At 48.0% G+C, this 19,707-nt stretch overlaps 1 protein-coding gene across 1 annotated transcript in view; it reads left to right on the top strand.

Annotated features, from left to right (window-relative positions):
* Positions 1 to 19,707, top strand: part of DYNC1H1 (dynein cytoplasmic 1 heavy chain 1) — a 67,007-nt gene that overhangs the window by 10,870 nt on the left and 36,430 nt on the right. Inside the window, exons 5-21 of the mRNA XM_068540412.1 lie at positions 306 to 492; positions 1,984 to 2,255; positions 2,347 to 2,574; positions 5,930 to 7,006; positions 7,726 to 7,905; positions 9,275 to 9,424; positions 11,086 to 11,232; positions 13,744 to 13,884; positions 14,235 to 14,411; positions 14,545 to 14,655; positions 14,739 to 14,858; positions 15,271 to 15,510; positions 17,149 to 17,304; positions 17,438 to 17,551; positions 18,815 to 18,925; positions 19,004 to 19,213; positions 19,382 to 19,528. Coding sequence (XP_068396513.1) covers positions 306 to 492; positions 1,984 to 2,255; positions 2,347 to 2,574; positions 5,930 to 7,006; positions 7,726 to 7,905; positions 9,275 to 9,424; positions 11,086 to 11,232; positions 13,744 to 13,884; positions 14,235 to 14,411; positions 14,545 to 14,655; positions 14,739 to 14,858; positions 15,271 to 15,510; positions 17,149 to 17,304; positions 17,438 to 17,551; positions 18,815 to 18,925; positions 19,004 to 19,213; positions 19,382 to 19,528 — 3,768 coding nt within the window. The remainder of the gene's footprint in view (positions 1 to 305; positions 493 to 1,983; positions 2,256 to 2,346; positions 2,575 to 5,929; positions 7,007 to 7,725; positions 7,906 to 9,274; positions 9,425 to 11,085; positions 11,233 to 13,743; positions 13,885 to 14,234; positions 14,412 to 14,544; positions 14,656 to 14,738; positions 14,859 to 15,270; positions 15,511 to 17,148; positions 17,305 to 17,437; positions 17,552 to 18,814; positions 18,926 to 19,003; positions 19,214 to 19,381; positions 19,529 to 19,707) is intronic.

Below are 19,707 nucleotides of genomic sequence, written 5' to 3'. Positions count from 1 at the left end.
TGTCTCAGACCTTTGATTTCTTTTTTTTCTTTTTTTTTTTTTTGGTTGCACTTTGTGGCATGTAGCATCTTAGTTCCCCAACCAGGGATCGAACCCGCACCCCCTGCAGTGGGAACGTGGAGTCTTAACCACTGGACCTCCAGGGAAGTCCAGACCTTTGACTTCAAACTAAACCGCTTATAATACAAGGAAGAAAATCTACTTGAAATATAAAAACTAAATAATAATGCATGTTTTTAGTTAACGGTACGTTTTCTACCTTTGTTTAAATGCTGAATACTCTTGAATGTTATTTTATATTTAAGGTGACCAAACTTGATCGAGATCCTGCCTCAGGAACTGCCTTACAGGAAATTAGTTTTTGGCTAAACTTGGAACGTGCATTATACCGCATCCAGGAGAAACGAGAGAGCCCAGAAGTTCTCCTGACTCTGGATATCTTGAAACACGGCAAGCGTTTCCATGCCACCGTCAGCTTCGACACTGACACAGGTAAAAACTAGAGCTGATAGTCTGATCAGTAAGCTGTTGACCTGGGTTTTGTGATGAAAATTAATAGATGTACCATCTTTCCTGACTATTTACTCCTTTGCATCTTATGTCATCTTTTCCCCAGCTCTAGGTAATGAAAATGATTTTCCCACATACCTCCCTTTCCCTTCCGGGGTTTTAAGAACATAAGCCAGTTTCTAGGCATGAGTACAGGGGACCCTGGGAGCTTCCCTCCTGTTTCTCAGTTACTTGGTTCCTTGAGTAGGCTGTACTTTTATAGTGTAAAGTCAAGTGTGCTTTTGACAATCCAAGCAGAAACATGGTTTACGTTAAGCAGAAGTTCTTTGCCCACAGGTCTGTGGAAGGAGAGCTGGTCAGTACTTTCTCTTCCGCTATTTACCTGCCCGTTTCCTCTGTTCTCTGCCCTCCTCCCTGTTCTGAAAAGTGGTCAAGATAAAGTTATTTTCTGAACGGGCAGCAGGGGGAGTGATGTTGAATGAGCATGTACCAGGCACACAAATGTGGAATGACCGGCCATGGGTGGACGTTGCTCTACCACTCTCTGCCCACCAGAGACGTGTTAGAACAAGTCATCAGGACTGCAGTAGTTGTCATGTTCTTTTCCTTCCCCTCCAAAAAAGGTTGTGGTGCCCACATTTTAAATGTTAGAGGGAATTCCGGGTGGAAACCTTCCAGGTACTTTGATCATACTGCATACATTCACTAGGATATGGGCACTCACTAGTACTGAAATGTATACCTTGAATTTTTTAATACCTCTGAAACCTTTATTGCTTTCCTAATACATTTCTTTTGTAAATCTTATGCCAGAGGAAGTGAAAAAAAAAAAAAAAAATAGACCAGGAGCCAGGTTTTTCTGTGATTCCGTGTCCATAATACATTCCCCTAACTTGAGCCATGGGTATAAAATTTAAATTTTACTGTTCTTAAGGATGATAAAATTCTAGTTTTTTAAAACTAAAGTGGTGGGAGATGCAAGAGGGAGGGGATATGGGGATATATGTATGTGTATAGCTGATTCACTTGGTTATACAGCAGAAACCAACACACCATTGTAAAGCAACTATACTCCAATAAAGGTGTTAAAAAAATAAACTAAAGTGGTATTACTAGAATGTTTAGATAATATAGAAAGCAAAAAAAGATGAAATCTTTGGGGCTACCACTCATAGCCTTTGGAGTGCATATGAGTTGACTGATATTCTTAAAAAAGCAAAAATGAGACCACACTGGGATTATCTTGTTAATAACATTCTTTTCTTTCAAATAGCACAATTTCTGTGTCACTAAATCTTTTGCAACATCAAAATGTTCTGTTGTGAGGATACACTTTAGTTTACTTAACCAGTATTTAAACCTAAAAGAAATATCTTTCTGCTTTTTTTTTCATTGTGCTATCACTGACATATAACAACATTATAGTTGTATCACTTCATGTGAAAACCATTAACTGTTTCTCTGTTAATCTAGGTCTGAAACAGGCTTTGGAAACTGTGAATGACTACAATCCTCTGATGAAAGATTTTCCTCTGAATGACTTGCTGTCTGCCACTGAGCTGGACAAGATAAGGCAGGCACTTGTTGCAATTTTCACCCATCTGAGAAAGATCCGAAACACAAAATACCCCATTCAGAGGGCACTGCGTTTGGTGGAGGCGATTTCAAGAGACTTGAGTTCTCAATTACTCAAAGTGCTGGGCACTAGAAAACTGATGCATGTTGCTTATGAAGAATTTGAAAAAGTGAGTCGTAGTATATCAGAAAAGCAACCTGAGGGCACTGAGATGAAAATATGCTTTAATAATAAACTTCCTTTCTTAAATTACTTACCAGGTTATGGTCGCGTGCTTTGAAGTCTTTCAGACTTGGGATGATGAATATGAGAAACTCCAGGTGTTGTTGAGAGACATTGTCAAAAGGAAAAGGGAAGAAAACCTGAAGATGGTGTGGCGAATCAACCCTGCTCACAGGAAGCTTCAGGCTCGCCTTGACCAGATGAGGAAGTTTAGACGCCAGCACGAGCAGCTGAGAGCCGTCATTGTCAGGGTCCTGAGGCCACAGGTGTGATTCACATTCTAAAAATTTGTACGTGCATTGTTTGAATGACCCTCTCTTTTTTTTTTTAGATTTAACTACTTGTTTCTGTTTTATACTGTGAAATACTTCTTTAGCTCCGTTTTCACCCGTCACTGTAATCTTTAAGATCTAGTGATTCTGAATCATAGTGTTTCAGTTCAAATCTTTAACATTCTCCATTGATTAATCCTCATCCCCAAATTGCATGGACCCCAGAGCCAGACTTCGTGGGGATTAAATCCTAATCCCACCATTGAACTAGCCTTGTGCCTGGGGCACATTATTTAACCTTTTCCCCAGACCCCTTATCTCTAAAATGTGGATAATAATTGCATTTGCCTCAGATTTATTAAAAGAATTAAATGACTCCTTTTCTTTGTTCGTGCTTTTTTATCTCTTCTCAGTTCACCACTCTTCTTCACCAATGCTTTTCTCCCTTTAAAAAACCCAGTCCAGAAATACTTATAGGTAGAGGAGTTGGTAAATGGATGATAGATACAGGATAAAGCCAATATAGAGCCAATGTTAATTGGTTGATGTTAATTATAGGCTCTAGGTGGCGGTATATGGGTATTCAGTCTAGAATTCTTTCTACCCTCCTGTAGTTTGAAAATTTTGTAATAAGCTGTTGGTTGGGATGGGGGGGATCCAGTCTAGAAATTACGCCATCTAGAAAGGTTCATTCTCCGATTAGGAGTGCCTTCTATTCAGGGTGGAGCAGATTCTTAATAATGCATCCTCGGCATCTTTTTACTCAGTGCGGTACTAATTTACGTGTACACATGTGCGTGTGTTGGTCTAAATGTTAACCCTTTATTGTGTCCATGAGAGACTTGAGCCTGGGGCTGATTCGTTCTGGCCTAGGGTGTCTCGACCCTTTTTTGCCACGTCCCTCTTCTCAGATATCATTGTTTTTAAAAGATCATTGTCTGCTTTCTTTTTGTTTGTAAACCATATGGTATATGTACGTCCTTTATATTTGTAAAATGTATAATAAACTCAAGTGTGCAGGCATACATTCTCAGAACGGTCTTGGACGACTTAGTCTGTTCACATTTAAGATAATTATTGATATGGTTGGATTTAGACCTGCCATTTGCTATTTGTTTTCCATTCGTCTCATTTTTGTTGTTTCTCTGTTCCTGTACTGCCTTCTTTTGTGTTATTTTTAGTATATCATTTTTTTTTTTTTAAGCTATAACACTACATCAGTATATTATTTATTTTATTTTTTGGCTGTGTTGGGTCTTCGTTTCTATGCGAGGGCCCCCTCTAGCTGCGGCAAGCGGGGGCCACTCTTCATCGCGGTGCGCGGGCCTCTCACCGTCGCGGCCTCTCTTGTTGCGGAGCACAGGCTCCCGACGCGCAGGCTCAGTAGTTGTGGCTCACGGGCCTAGTTGCTCTGCGGTATATGGGATCTTCCCAGACTAGGGCTCGGACCCGTGTCCCCTGCATTGGCAGGCAGATTCCCAACCACTGCGCGACCAGGGAAGCCCCTAGTATATCATTTTAATTCCTCTATAGACTTGTAGCCGTATTTCTTTGAATTTTCTTTTTTAGTGGTTTCTCTAGGGATTACTATAGATCTTTAATTTATCATGATATACTCAATACTGACTGAACCTCATAACCAGTATAGCTGTCTCCTCCTGCTTGTCATATTTATAACAGTGGAAATAACACTGTTCTTCCCATACATATATATTACATACCTATTACATATATTGTAAACCCAGCAATACAGTGTTACAAGTTTTGTTTTAAACAGTCATATATATCTTAGAAAAATCAGGAGAAGAAAAATAATAATACAATCTTTTACGTTTGTCCCTGATTTATATTTTCCAGTTCTCTTCATTCCTTCCTATGGCCTAAGTTACTCTCTGCTGTCTTATCTCTTTAGCCTAAAGGACTTCCTTTAGTATTTCTTGTTTCATAGGTTTGCTGGCAACAGTTTCCCTCATTTCTTGTTTATTGGGAAAAATACTTCACTCTCATATTTGAAGGATAGTTTCACCAGTTATAGAATTCTTGGTTGACAGCAAGTTGTAAATCTGCCCAGACTTTTCATTCTTGCAGGACTCCCCAGGGTCTCCTGTGTGTCCGTGTAATTTAGTACCTCGGCCCTTGTCAGGCTGTCTTTTCCAGAATCTCCCCTTTATGCTTATTGCTGTTGTGCTCCCACCTGCGAAGCTGCGGGTTTTCCCGCCTGAGCTGGCAGATGGGAGCCCCTCCAGGCAGGACGGCCGTCAGCTCACTGCACTTACCTGATACAAACAAACAGCTCAAGGTGCTGGCTGCCATGGCTTGTTTTCCATTGTCCTGAAATGGCTGCTTAATCACTGTGCCCAGTTTTTGCTCCTACAGTGTCATCACCCGGAGTCCTCAGAATGGTTTTAAATATATAAACTAGAACGCACAGGTTTACAAATAAACAGTTGTCAACAGTTTTGAATTGTGATCTAGTAATCTGTGTGCTTCTCCATGAACACGTAAAAGAACAAGACCTAGTGACAGGCCTAATACCATAATTTTGAAGTAGTGACCATAAACAAGATCTTAGGATGTGTACAACTGTAATGTGATGAGGCAGGATTTATTGATGACAGAGTCGGAACTGTGAACAGCTGTGGCTGTAGCCCACATTCATAATTGAAGGAAATGCTAAATTTAATTAGGGAGTTAGTGAAAATAATGATTTTCCCCAGACAAATTCACAGACTGTCTGAGTTTCATCCGAGGCATCTGTGGACCCCAGGTCAAGACCCCTGCCTAGCGTTATAATTCTGTGAGAGTGTGGACCTGAGATATGCCTGGAAGTCTTAACATTTCCTGAGGCAAAGATCCTGTGTATACTCTGCTGTCTCTCCAGTAGCATGAAGGGAACTGAATGGACTTTTCTCAGTTACTGTAGCACTTTATCTGTCCCTCTGCTGTGGCATGGACCGATGGATTATAATTTAAAGTTTAAAAAAAAAAAAGGAAAAGCATGTTGGATACTGAGTTTGTACGTAGCACTCCTGTGAATTCCTGAGCTTTCCAATGCAATTTTAATCATAGTGTAAACATTGAAGAGGGAAGAACCCCAAACCCAGGTTTTAAGACATGTTCTTTTAGCTTAAGCAACGAAACTACATTGTCAGAAGATCTTTCCAGCACAGAGTTAAAACATACCACATAGTGTCTTACGTGGTCTTGTTGAGTTGTAGTTGTAAAATGTTTGGCTAAACGTTGAACCTACGTGGTGGACGGTTCACTTTGTGTGGTGTGTGCTGCTTGTGCGCGACAGGATGAGTCTTCATTTGGCAGACCTTTTTTGTTACGAATCCTCTCCTTCCAGGTCACAGCAGTTGCACAGCAGAACCAAGGAGAGGTGCCCGAACCCCAAGACATGAAAGTAGCCGAGGTTCTCTTTGATGCTGCTGACGCGAATGCCATAGAGGAGGTCAACCTCGCTTACGAGAACGTCAAGGAAGTGGACGGGCTCGACGTCTCCAAAGAGGGCACGGAGGCGTGGGAGGCTGCGATGAAGAGATACGACGAGAGGATCGACAGGGTGGAGACCCGGATCACCGCTCGCCTTCGAGATCAGCTCGGCACGGCCAAGAACGCCAATGAGATGTTCAGGATTTTCTCCAGGTTCAACGCGCTGTTTGTCAGGCCTCACATCCGTGGGGCCATCCGCGAGTACCAGACCCAGCTGATCCAGCGTGTGAAGGACGACATCGAGTCTCTGCACGACAAGTTCAAGGTCCAGTACCCGCAGAGCCAGGCGTGTAAGATGAGCCACGTGCGCGACCTGCCACCGGTGTCGGGCTCCATCATCTGGGCGAAGCAGATCGACCGACAGCTGACGGCCTACATGAAGCGCGTGGAGGACGTGCTGGGCAAGGGCTGGGAGAACCACGTGGAGGGGCAGAAGCTGAAGCAGGACGGAGACAGCTTCCGCATGAAGCTCAACACGCAGGAGATCTTTGACGACTGGGCCCGCAAGGTGCAGCAGCGCAACCTGGGCGTCTCGGGCCGCATCTTCACCATCGAGAGCACGCGCGTCCGGGGCCGGTCCGGAAACGTCCTCAAGCTGAAGGTTAACTTCCTCCCCGAGATTATCACGCTCTCCAAAGAAGTTCGAAACCTCAAGTGGCTCGGTTTCCGAGTCCCGCTGGCGATTGTGAACAAGGCTCACCAAGCAAACCAGCTCTACCCGTTTGCCATCTCGCTGATCGAGAGCGTTCGGACCTACGAACGCACGTGCGAGAAGGTGGAGGAGCGCAACACCATCTCCCTGCTGGTCGCGGGCTTGAAAAAGGAGGTGCAGGCTCTAATCGCGGAGGGCATCGCCTTGGTGTGGGAGTCCTACAAGCTCGACCCCTACGTGCAGCGCTTAGCGGAGACTGTCTTCAACTTCCAAGAAAAGGTGTGTGCTGCTTTCATCCTCCACGTCCGGGGAACGAGCTGAACCCAGCGGTGGCTGATCAGTTAATGCATTAGCTCCCCCGCAGGGGGCACGCGTGATCCCTACAGCTTAGGGCCGAGTCCGCTGAGAGGGAGAAAGCAGCCTTTCGCTCTCCGGGCTGCTGGATGCTGTCGCGGCTTTAGGGAAGCCGTCAGGTGACAGCCCAAGTTCAGGTAGGAAACCAGTAGAGAGGTGAAGGGCACGAGAGCTTTATTACTGGTAGAGCTGCGTGGAGAATGGCCTCTCGATCTGCAGTCGTGGTGCTTGCGGTCAGTCTGCCCCAGACCTGGACTTCCTCCCCAGACCCTCGCCCAGCTGCCCTGCTGCCACCTCCTGGCCCTGCGCCTGCCACTGCGGGCAGGACAGAGTCCACTGGTCTGGTGCGCGGCCGGCTCCCAGCGAGGGAGAGTGCTGAGCGGAGCGCGTTGGTGTCCTGCTCCCAAACTGACGGTCAGAGGTCACCCCTCCCGGGAGCAGGAGCGGGCAAGGGGGGAGGCTGCTCGTTTCCATACGTTTCCCTTGCTCCACAGAGACACAGGTGTGTTCTCACGCCAACACGTAGGATTAGCTATTTGTGGGAGAACGTCTCTGCCTCGGACATTTATTAATTGAGAAGAATATACGTAAGATAAAGGAATAGAGTGAGTGGGTGTTTTAAATACTAAATATACCTTCCTTAGGTGGATGATCTGCTGATTATTGAGGAAAAAATAGACCTGGAAGTCCGGTCCCTGGAGACTTGCATGTATGATCATAAGACTTTCTCCGAGATCCTGAACAGAGTGCAGAAGGCCGTGGACGACCTCAACCTGCACTCCTACTCCAACCTGCCCATCTGGGTCAACAAGCTGGACATGGAGGTGGGTACGGGGCTGTCACACACAGTGCTGCCCACTTGTCTGCTGTCTGCGTGGGCTGGGCCCTGTTCCATAGCCGATGAGTTTGTCGCCGAGAAGCACGTGTTTCCCTAGACGTTACCAGTGACGGTCCAGCTCTCTCCAGAAACCCCGTGTAGCTAATGACAGAGCTGAACGGTGGTGTTGGCCGTAGTCACCTTCTTCGTGAGTTGGAAGCAGGGAGCTATGGGGGAGGAGAAAGAGTTCTATTTTCTGGATATTTGACAACCTCCTACTTGCCCTTCCCTGCTCTGCTGATAATTTAGGTGGTTCTTCCTGGCTCTCTTCCCCTGGCGCCCTTCTCTGACCACCTTGTCCCCCTCCACCATCCCACCCAGCATCCAAGAACCTCTTATTCCTGGTGGAGAGGATCTTGGCTCACCCGTGTAGGGGTGTGTGGGGGGCGGGAGGGGTGTGTGTGTGTGTGAAGCATACTTACCACCCCCTGTGGCTTTCTCGTCGGTGGATGTCAGAGTGCAGCTGTGAAGTGTCTAGAAGGAGGATGTTTTATGGCAGAGGTCACTCGGGACAGATGGTAGTTGGTCAGTTCTGAAGTTGTTGTGTGTGGGTCACAGATTTTCTCCTTTAAAATGGATACAGAAGTCGCAGTGTATCTACCAGTGGGACCCAAACAGAGTGAAAGTTCACAGGCCCCCCTCTTTTGAATCGACTGCAAGTCCCAGTTTATCTCAAGCCGCCCTCGCAGCATTCCCAGGATGGTTGTGTGGCCAGACGCTAAACAAGACATACAGACATCCTAGTCATAGGAAATCTATTTGTCTCGTTACAGATCAGAAGAGAATTCTGGCTTCTTTACTTGTTGAAAGAAAATGGTCACTGTTTGGTGACGGATGTTAACTAGACTTGTTGTGGTGATCATTTTGCAATATATACCAATATTGAATCATTATGTTGTATATCTAAAAGTAATGATAATGTTACATGTCAATTATGCCTCAATTTTGAAAAGAAAAAAAATTGTTTAATCTCCAAATTATAGTTTTCTAGTTTTATCTCTGAGGCTACCAGGAAAATGCTTTTGTTTTGTAAATTGTCTATCACACTGAACAAATATCAAGACCTTCGCTCATCTGCTGCGTTTGTGTTAGTATCTTTATCACTTATAAGTGGGGATCTTGCAAGTGGAAAGCACAGTCAGCCTAGTAGACGGTGATCTGAGGCTGGAAGGTGAGGAAATGAGGCTGAGAAGCAGGGGTGAAGGCTTGTAGTGAGAAACAGTTCGTCCTGGACCTAAAACATCGGCTTTCTGTTAACGTGCTCTGTGAGCTAACTTTTGAAAGAAACACTGTTCTTGGACGTGTTTTCTCTGTAGATTGAAAGAATACTGGGCGTCCGCCTGCAAGCTGGCCTGAGAGCTTGGACCCAGGTGCTCCTTGGACAAGCTGAGGATAAAGCAGAGGTTGACATGGATACGGACGCACCTCAAGTTAGTCACAAACCTGGAGGAGAGCCGAAGATCAAGGTCAGTATTTCCCAGGGCAGCCGATTCGATAGTAAATTAAACAAGGTTCTCCCCTTAAAAACTACCAGGGAAGAGGTCACTTTACAGTGGAGAAACCTGACAGGTGCCACCACGCCCAGCTGACCCAAGTCAGCATCCCAGGGGAGATGTGTGGTGTCACCTGTGGTGTGATGAGAAGGGCTCTTCACCCCTATGGTCTTCCCCCCAGTAACCATGAGGAAAACGTCAGGCAAACCCAGGTGGAGGGCCATCCTACAGGACACCAGAATGCCAAGGTCATGAGAGAGAGACAGGAAAAACTGAGAAAATGTCACAGACTGGAAGGGAGTGAGGAGCTGCGACAAGTAACTGTGATGTGTGTCCTCATTAGATCCTGGGGAATCGGGCTGAAGTCAGTGTTTCAGTTCCTAGTATCGTATCAGTGCTGGTGTCTTCGTTTTGGAAATTTCACCACATTAGAGGAAGCGGGTGAGGGTGTATGGAAACTCTTCATACTTGCCTTAGAACTCTCCTATAAGTCTAAAATAGTTTCAGAAACAGAAGTTTTTTTTAATAGAAAATAATATTTAGAAATAAATTTACAATGGGAAAAAAATCTCTGCTTTCCAAGCATATATGATATGTAAGAAATCATTTCCAGAACTGAATATGATAATCTGCTACAAGCAGATGCTCGGACTATGACCCTAAAATGTCACTGTTTTCACAAAAATCTGAATCGAATTCTTGTGGGGGAATGCAGTAGCACACTGATCAGCATGCTGGACAGCAGTCTTTGTCTCCAAGCCAGCTATTTCCCATTCGTGTGAAGGAGTGGTCAACTGGGGCCTAGCAAGCTTTCCAGAAAGTTCTGTTCAGACTCTGCAAGTAGGTCCCTGTCTCCTGTCGTGGGTGGTAGTTATAAAGCTGTCCACCTTACACTAATTCATTAAGCCATGTGTTAGTTTTATGTAGTTTACAGTATGTGTGTTATATTTACCAATAAAAAGGTCTCACAAAACAGAAGCCTGGAAGAACTGGGCAAGTAAAAACTTTGATCTGGGAGAAACAATTGGCTTTTTTTTTTTTCTACGCAGACTTTATACCTTTTCTCTTTTTTTTCCGCTTTTATGCTTGAAAAATGTTTTCACTTTGGAATATTACAGATATTCATCCCCAGAGTGTGCTTTTTTAAATAACTGAGATGCAGAAAAGCCAGTGAGTGTGTCTGAGTGGATACAGTATCTAGTGGAGACTGAGCTGGAATTCTCCATTAGCTTAAAGCACTGGCAGGTGGCACAGACTGACCCCGACTTGTAAACATACATCAGTAAAATCGGCCTCGTGTCACTGGTTTCTCAGGTCGCGAGGTCCTCGTGTCCAGATATCATCACGCACGTCAGATCCGATGGTGCTTCACTGAGAACCTGTTGTGTGTATGACACCCAGGCATTGGGGGACCCAGGAAGGACCCAAGCGGGGCCTGCCCTCTGACCTCCTCTTCCTTTGGGGAGGGCACAGGACACAAACATGAAGTCAGGGAAGACCGGGTCTGTTAATAAAGTAACAGACTTTGTGGTTCAGACCGAAGTAGTTTAATAATTAGAGAGAGAAAATGTTCTATATCAAAGCCATTTTACTGAAATAGACTGCTGAGTAAAAATGAAATCTTTGCTTCATAGAATGTCGTGCATGAGCTGAGAATAACCAACCAGGTCATCTATCTGAACCCACCAATCGAGGAGTGCAGGTACAAGCTGTACCAGGAGATGTTCGCCTGGAAGATGGTGGTGCTGTCTCTCCCCAGAATCCAGAGTCAGAGGTACCAGGTGAGCTCCGCGCCCCCCTCGCTCTGGGGCTCCACCTCCACGTGCCTCTTTAAAGAGCTCTTGACGCGTCCTTTCAAACTCCAGACCTCAGCTCGGCGCTCTGAGGGAAAGCTGGAGGAAGCTCTGTGTGACCTGACGTTTTTCCCAGTAGTTACTTTTCCACACAGTTGGGTTTGGAGCTCTGGTGTCAGTGGTGTCTTAGAAATTCCCTCCGTGAACTTCTTTGGGAATTTTAATTCCTGCTTTTCCCTGCCCACCCTCCCACTTGCATTTTATTATGGGAATTTGCAAACATACACAAAAGCAGAGGGAATCATATGAGCTCACACCACTCCGCTTTATTTATCAACATGTGGCCAATTTTGTTTCATTATATTCCCTTCCCCACCCCCCAGCAGCAGATTATTTTAAAGCAAATCCCAGATATAGTACGCTCTTATTAGGACACTCCTAGAGCAAAAGGAAAACTCAAGAGACCGTTGCATTTAGTCCCTGGTCTCTAGGCAATATTACTTCTAAATAGGACCAGTGGTTTTCAAATAAACATATTCCACAACCTCTGCTGTAACCGACTTTTCTAAAAAACAGCGATCCTATCTGGAAGCGTGTCTCTTTTCTTAACTGTGAACGTAAGCTCAGTTCTCTTTTTCCTGCCCCCTCCTTGCCACACTCTTTTTACTGGGCTCTCCTGGCTTTCCTCGACCTCCCTGGCCCACCTGCTTCACTGGCTCTATGCGTTCAGCACCGTCTCCACCCCACTCTCTCGTGTGTCTCATCCAGCCTGTTGGCTTTAAATACCAGCCGGGTGCGCACAACTCCGTGTTCCTGTCTCCAGCCAGGCCTTTTCCTGAACTCCAGACTGCCTGTCCCTTTGCCTCCTTGTTGTCTCCATGTGACCACCTGATGGATGTGTCAAACTGGACTTATCTCTCAGTCTCCTCCCTCATATTTGCTCCTCCCCCAGTCTTTTCTTTCCCATCCTCCAACCTGCTCCTGGACGCCCACTGTCACTATCTTCAAAATTAACCCTAATCGGGGACTTCCCTGGTGGCACAGTGGTGAAGAATCCAACTGCCAATGCAGGGGACACGGGTTTGATCCCTGGTCAGGGAAGATCCTACGTGCCACGGAGCAACTAAGCCCGTGCGCCACAACTACTGAGCCCGCGAGCCACAACTACTGAAGCCTATGCGCCTAGAGCCCGTGCTCCATAACAAGAGAAGCCACAGCAATGAGAAGCCCGTGCACCGCAACAAAGAGCAGCCCCCGCTCGCTGCAACTAGAGAAAGCCCGCGTGCAGCAACGAAGACCCGACGCAGCCAAAAATAAATAAGTTAATTAATTAATTTAAAAATTAAAAAAAAATTAACCCTAATCTGTTTCTTACCACATCCAGCGCTACCACCGTCCAAGGTACCATAATCCCTCCGTCGGATTATTTAAGCCCCCTCCTGACTGGTCTCTCTGTGTCTGCTTTTGCCCCCTACAATCTGTTGTCAACACAGCAGCCAGAGTGCGTCTTAAAACTGTGTGTTAGCCCTGACGCTTCTCTTTTCGGAGCCCCGAAAACGGCTCTTAACGGCTTCCTGTCTCACCCACCACGGTGCCTTGCTGGGCCCCAAGTGGCACACCGCTTCCCTGATCTGCTTCTCCCCTCGCGGCTCTGCTGCAGCCGCGCTGGGCTCTTGCTCATCCTCACGTGCGCCGGGCGGACTCTTGCCCCTGAGCCTTTGCGCTTGCTGATCCCCTTGCTCGGAAGCCCCGGGAGCAAATACTCACAAGGCTCCCTCCCTCCACCTCCTGGCCTCTGCCCACGCGTTACCTCCTTGGTGAGGCCTTCCCTGACTCCCCTGCTCAGAAGGCATCCTCCCTGCACCCGCATCCCCTCGCCCCCTCCTCCCTGCACCCGCATCCCCTCGCCCCCTCCTCCCTGCTTTCCTCATGGCACTGCTCACCCTGGGACATGCTGTGTACTTTGCTTTTCCCTTAGTTGTCTCTCTCCTCCCACAGAATGTAAATCTATGTGAGCGGAGGTTTTTGTCTGTTTGTTGTACCTACAACAGTGCCTGGCACGTGACAGCCCACAAATGGTTGAAACAAACGAATGACTGTGTCGCAGGTTCCAGCATCCACGTTGGTGTTAACACTTGGTCGTGGTCGTCTCACGCCCTCTTAGGCGCCAGCTTCAGTCCTGCCTTCTTGGATGAGAGGCTCAGGTCTTGCAGGGCCCCGCTCTGGGGCGCCGTGCTCTCTGCTTCTAGGGCTCGCCTGCTCTCTAACTGTTTTTGCCTTGTGCCAATCATGACGCCTCATCTTCTGGCTTGTGGTTGATGTTCCTTTCATTGGTTTGAGGAGTTATATTGTAAGTAGGCTTCTGGTTACCTGTGACTGGGATAAGTGAATGTTATCCCTTAAATACAGTTTCTTTCGGTTTATTTTAAGTGAAAGTGACTCTGGCATTCACGTTTTTGTGCGCACTACCTGCGTTCATTTCCGGCTTTGTTTGGTTAGGTGGGTGTCCACTACGAACTGACCGAAGAAGAGAAATTCTACCGGAATGCTCTAACACGGATGCCAGATGGCCCCGTTGCCCTGGAGGAATCCTATTCTGCAGTCATGGGCATCGTAACTGAAGTCGAGCAGTATGTCAAGGTGAGAAGCTAATTTCATTCAAATATGTTGTCTTATACACTTAGGAGTATGAGATTTAATGAATATGGAGCTAAAAGGTCTTGACTATATGTAATGTGAATGATGAGGTAATATTTGCTGTCTTAAAACAAGGAGTGAACAATAGGGCAAACCTTGTGGGATATTAATCATTTTGGAGAACAGGAAACTATTCTCTTTTGATAGGAAAATTCTGAGAATTTGAAGTGAGAGTTTTCCTAACGGCGATGAGAGAACATGAGCCTTTTAACAGAATATGAAAATATATGTTAATATTTTACAAAATGCAGAGTCAAACTGTAGTATTTAACTGTGTTCTTCTTCACTTGCAGGTTTGGCTTCAGTATCAGTGTTTGTGGGACATGCAAGCTGAGAACATCTATAACAGACTCGGGGAAGATCTCAACAAGTGGCAGGCGCTCTTGGTGCAGATAAGGAAGGCCCGAGGAACCTTTGACAATGCAGAGACCAAGAAAGAGTTTGGACCAGTAGTCATAGACTACGGCAAGGTGAGCTCTGCTGTCTCATTGAAAGGCGTCCGGGGAGCTGGGACGGCAACGTCCGACTGAAACGAAGCTGAAGCATAAACGCTCCAGCGTGAAAGACTCGCTGATCCGTTGTCGCGCACTCCGTCCCCTGCAGGTCCAATCTAAGGTGAACCTGAAGTACGACTCTTGGCATAAGGAGGTCCTTAGCAAATTCGGGCAGATGCTCGGCTCCAACATGACAGAGTTCCACTCCCAGATCTCCAAGGTGAGGCGGCAGGACCCTGCCGGTGTGGTGGACCCCCCGGCGCCCCTCGGCCCTCTGCTAAACGCTGTGCTTTCTCCGGACAGTCCCGCCAGGAGCTGGAACAACACTCAGTAGACACGGCCAGCACCTCGGACGCCGTGACCTTCATCACCTACGTGCAGTCTCTGAAGCGGAAGATCAAGCAGTTTGAAAAGCAAGTCGAGGTGAGCCCTGTCCCTTGCTGTGTCTCAGGTGGGGTCCACGGGGCGTCTCTGTCACGCCCCTGCCGTGCTCGTAAGGGTGGACAGGTGATTCTTAGGCGCTTCAGGGTTTGAGAACCACAGGCTCCTGTCTTTTAAAGTCTTTTGCTGTAGTTGTGGACCTTCAAGTCCTCAAACTTGAATTACCTTGTCATAATTTGGAAGGAGGGTGGGACACCCAGCTCCAGCACACTTAGACCCTGCTCAGGGCCACCCGGTGCCACCAGGAGCAGTCACGGGCCTGGCCACGGCGCCGTCGGGAGGGGAGCATGTGTGTTCCGTAGCCGCGGGGTGCCTTCCCGTTCGTGGGAATCTGACAGCAGTCTCTGCTGCCCTTGTGAAGGAAAGTGCTCAGTGTATTCTGTAACCCTCAAAGCTCTACCGTAACGGCCAGCGCTTGCTGGAAAAGCAAAGGTTCCAGTTCCCGCCTTCCTGGCTTTACATTGACAACATCGAGGGCGAGTGGGGAGCCTTCAACGACATCATGCGGCGGAAGGACTCTGCCATCCAGCAGCAGGTGGCGAACCTGCAGATGAAGATCGTCCAGGAGGACCGGGCCGTGGAGAGCCGCACCACTGACCTGCTGACCGACTGGGAGAAGACCAAGCCTGTCACGGTGAGTCTCGCCCCCGGCGCCGCAGCTTCTCCCGAGCCGGCAGCAGGTGACCTGGTGTCCCCGCTTTCAGACTTAAAAGGCCCTGCCATGGCTTAGCTTTCCAGGATGAAGACTTTTCCTTGTAATTAAAAGGAGCAGTACTTGCAGGTAGTGGCTTTGAAAACACGAAAGCCGACTTAGACCTCTTTTTACCCGGAACTCCTCGTGACAGTCACTTAAGTCAGGGAATTGTTTTAAAGACTAACGTTTTTCTGTTTGTAAGTTATCCTCTTACTTAGGCATAGTCAGAAGTTAGAATTGCCTTTCTCGTGGACACAGGCCAAGCATCCCGCTGCCGCCACTGCTAGGTCTGTGCGGTGGGGGGCAGCCCTGAGCTGTGACATCATTGTCGCGGTCGTTAATGCTTTCTGTACCGGGACCTGCCACACCCTGGTCTCTGGGTTAATTCAAGTATTTATTGAGCACTGACTACATTCTGGGCAGCAGAGATACAGCGGTGACCAGAAAGGAGCCCTACCTGCATGGAGTTACGCTCCAGTGGGTCACGGAGGGTAAAGAGTGAATGAGAAGAACATGTGTTTTAAGTCAGATGGTGATACGTGCCGCGTGAAAGGGGTGTTGGTGCTTTCCTGCTCTGCAGGGGGTTGACATGTGGAGGCTGAGGGAGGGGCTGGCAAGCGTGCCGTGGCCAAGGGGCGTCCAGGCAGGGGGACGGCCAGTGTGGGGCTCAGGCACGTAGGTCACGGCCTGCCTGGCTCACTGGGTGGAATTCAAACTTAGACATACACGTACGCATAGAAGGGGAAGGGTTTTGAAATGCTCTGAACGTCAGTCTGGTTTTGTAGTGAGGATGTAGGTTCTCCGCACCAGTCCTGGGGGCTGATTTGGCCGCCCCACGTCTACTGGGTTGGCCTCTGTCCTGCCCGCAGCCCTGTCTGTGCTGCTGGGCCCAAGGTCCTGCCTTGTGTTTCATTTTGGCTGAGGGGCCCCAGTGTTAAGCAGGCTTGTGCTTTTGCTAACGCCAGTGCTTCCAGGCTGTGCAGGGGAGTGAGTACTGATCACTAGACAAGAGTGTGATCACCTGAATTTGAATATCTTTTGTTGCCTCACCTTGCTAGTAATGAATGTGTTACAGTGGAAACTTTGATATTTTGTGTAGTCATTCTCAAAGGTTATCAGAATGGAGAGGAAGTGTGTAAACAGTGTTAAGGCTGAAGTAGAGTCTCCTCCAGTGAGAACAGTGCTTTCCTTTTCCTTCTTCTCTCGGTAACTGATACGACGACTGTGCACCTCAGGGAGGGCGTGGCTGGCAGCCCCAAGCGCCCTGTCCCCTCGGTCAGGAGTGTCCTGCTCCAGGCCCAGGTCTGTCCTGACTCTTCTCTTGCGTCTCCCACGGCACTTAGTGAGGGGATGGCTGAGTCGGGAGGTGCTCCACCTTTCCTGTGTCAAGTCTGGAAGCAAAAGTTCATCCAGTAATGGACGCACATCACCAGGGTACAGCTTTTGAATGTTTACGTGCGTAGACGTGTTCAAGGAATCACAAATCCTAGAAGCCCAGCAGGCCCCCTCCACCATCTCAGAGCCAGAGCTCGTCTGTCCTGAGCCCCGGCTCTGATTCTCTGGCCTTGACTGCTTCAGGGCAATCTTCGCCCGGAGGAGGCGCTTCAGGCTCTCACCATATACGAAGGCAAGTTCGGCAGGCTGAAGGACGACAGGGAGAAGTGTGCGAAGGCCAAGGAGGCTCTGGAATTGACAGATACGGGACTCCTCAGTGGCAGCGAAGAGCGCGTCCAGGTACGGCGGCTCCAGCGGGCGGGGGGTGGGGGCCGGGCTGCTCGTGCTCACGCTGCCTCTGGCCCGGAGTGTCTCAGGAGCCCTGGGGTGGTTCTGCTTCCAAGTTCAACTGCTTTACTGCGCTTCATCGCAGGTGGCCTTAGAGGAGTTGCAGGACCTCAAAGGCGTTTGGTCGGAGCTTTCTAAGGTCTGGGAGCAGATTGATCAGATGAAGGAGCAGCCGTGGGTTTCCGTGCAGCCTCGAAAGGTAGGTGTCGCTAAAGACAGGTGCTGTGTGCACCTGCACGTACTGACAGGTAGATGTCATGAAAGATAGATGCTGTGTGCACCTGCACGTACTGATAGGTAGATGTCGCTAAAGACAGGTGCGGTGTGCACCTGCACGTACTGACAGGTAGATGTCGTTAAAGACAGGTGCTGTGTGCACCTGCACGCACTGACAGGTAGGTGTCGTGAAAGACAGGTGCTGTGTGCACCTTCACGTACTGACAGGTAGGTGTCGTGAAAGACAGGTGCTGTGTGCACCTTCACGCACTGACAGGTAGGTGTCGTTAAAGACAGGTGCTGTGTGCACCTGCACGCACTGACAGGTAGATGTCGTTAAAGACAGGTGCTGTGTGCACCTGCACGCACTGACAGGTAGATGTCGTTAAAGACAGGTGCTGTGTGCACCTTCACGTACTGAAAGGTAGATGTCGTGAAAGACAGGTGCTGTGTGCACCTGCACGTACTGACAGGGAAGTGTCGCTAAAGACAGGTGCTGTGTGCACCTGCACGTACTGACAGGTAGATGTCGTTAAAGACAGGTGCTGTGTGCACCTGCACGTACTGACAGGTAGATGTCGTTAAAGACAGGTGCTGTGTGCACCCGCACGCACTGACAGGTGGATGTTGTTAAAGACAGATGCTGTGTGCACCTGCGTGCACTGACAGGTAGATGTCGTTAAAGATAGATGCTATGGGGGCTTCCCTGGTGGCGCAGTGGTTGAGAATCTGCCTGCCAATGCAGGGGACACGGGTTTGAGCCCTGGTCTGGGAAGATCCCACATGCTGCAGAGCAGCTGGGCCCGTGAGCCACAACTACTGAGCCTGCGTGTCTGGAGCCTGTGCTCTGCAATAAGAGAGGCCGCGATAGTGAGAGGCCCATGCACCGTGATGAAGAGTGGCCCCCGCTTGCCACAACTAGAGAAAGCCCTCGCACAGAAACGAAGACCCAACACATACATACATACATACATACATAAATAGAAAAGAAAAAAAAAATCCTGCTTTAAAAAAAAAAAAAAAAAGATAGATGCTATGTGCACCTGCACGTATTGACAGGTGTAGACTTTACTCAGAAACCTGGCAAGCAAGGAGCTGTATTGTGAGTTCACAAAATGTCACTTAATGGTCGTTTACATTATTCATCCAGATTAATGTAAAATTTCTTCTAAAACCATTTTTAAAATATTTCATCGTTTAAAGGAATGTTGGCAAACTAAATACCATCTTGTGTTTCTCTTGACAGCTTCGGCAAAATTTAGACGGCCTCTTGAACCAGCTGAAAAACTTCCCCGCACGATTACGGCAGTACGCGTCCTATGAGTTTGTCCAGAGGCTTCTGAAAGGTTACCTCAAGGTCGGTGACTCAGAGCTGCGGTCACAGATGTCCGCTAGAAACACGCTGCACGGGTAACATGGCTCACTCTCTCCACAGATAAACATGCTGGTGATTGAACTGAAATCTGAAGCACTTAAAGATCGCCACTGGAAACAGCTGATGAAACGGCTTCACGTAAACTGGGTTGTTTCTGAGCTGACCCTTGGCCAGATCTGGGATGTTGACTTGCAGAAAAATGAAGCGGTTGTCAAGGATGTGCTGCTTGTAGCACAGGGGGAGATGGCTTTGGAGGAATTTTTGAAGCAGGTAAGTAATAGGCTGATGGGCATTCCATATCATGTTTCAGGCTGTGACATAGACTGACATAGATTTGAGCCTCATATGTGGTCCCTTTTGTCTCCATTACACTCGGTCACTCGTGTGACTGGCGAACGCCCACATATTGATGACGTGCCTCTTTCGGTTTCAATTCAGATACGAGAAGTGTGGAATACTTACGAATTAGACTTGGTTAACTATCAGAACAAGTGTCGCCTGATCCGAGGCTGGGACGACCTCTTCAACAAGGTCAAAGAGCACATCAACAGTGTGTCCGCCATGAAGCTCTCTCCGTATTATAAGGTACCGCTGTGGGGAGATGTCCCTCCCGCACATCCACTGTTTTACCTTCAGACTTAGAGTCAGGGCCTTCCCTGGCGGTCCAGTGATTAAGACTCCGCGCTTCCACTGCAGGGGGCACGGGTTCGATCCCTGTAGGGGAACTAAGATCCAGCATGCTGTGAGGCCAAAATAAATAGATT

Source organism: Eschrichtius robustus, chromosome 1, assembly GCF_028021215.1.
Source record: "Eschrichtius robustus isolate mEscRob2 chromosome 1, mEscRob2.pri, whole genome shotgun sequence".
Lineage (NCBI taxonomy): Eukaryota > Metazoa > Chordata > Mammalia > Artiodactyla > Eschrichtiidae > Eschrichtius > Eschrichtius robustus.
The sequence above is the reverse complement of the archived record's forward strand: the minus strand, read 5'-3'. Positions and strand labels throughout refer to the sequence as shown.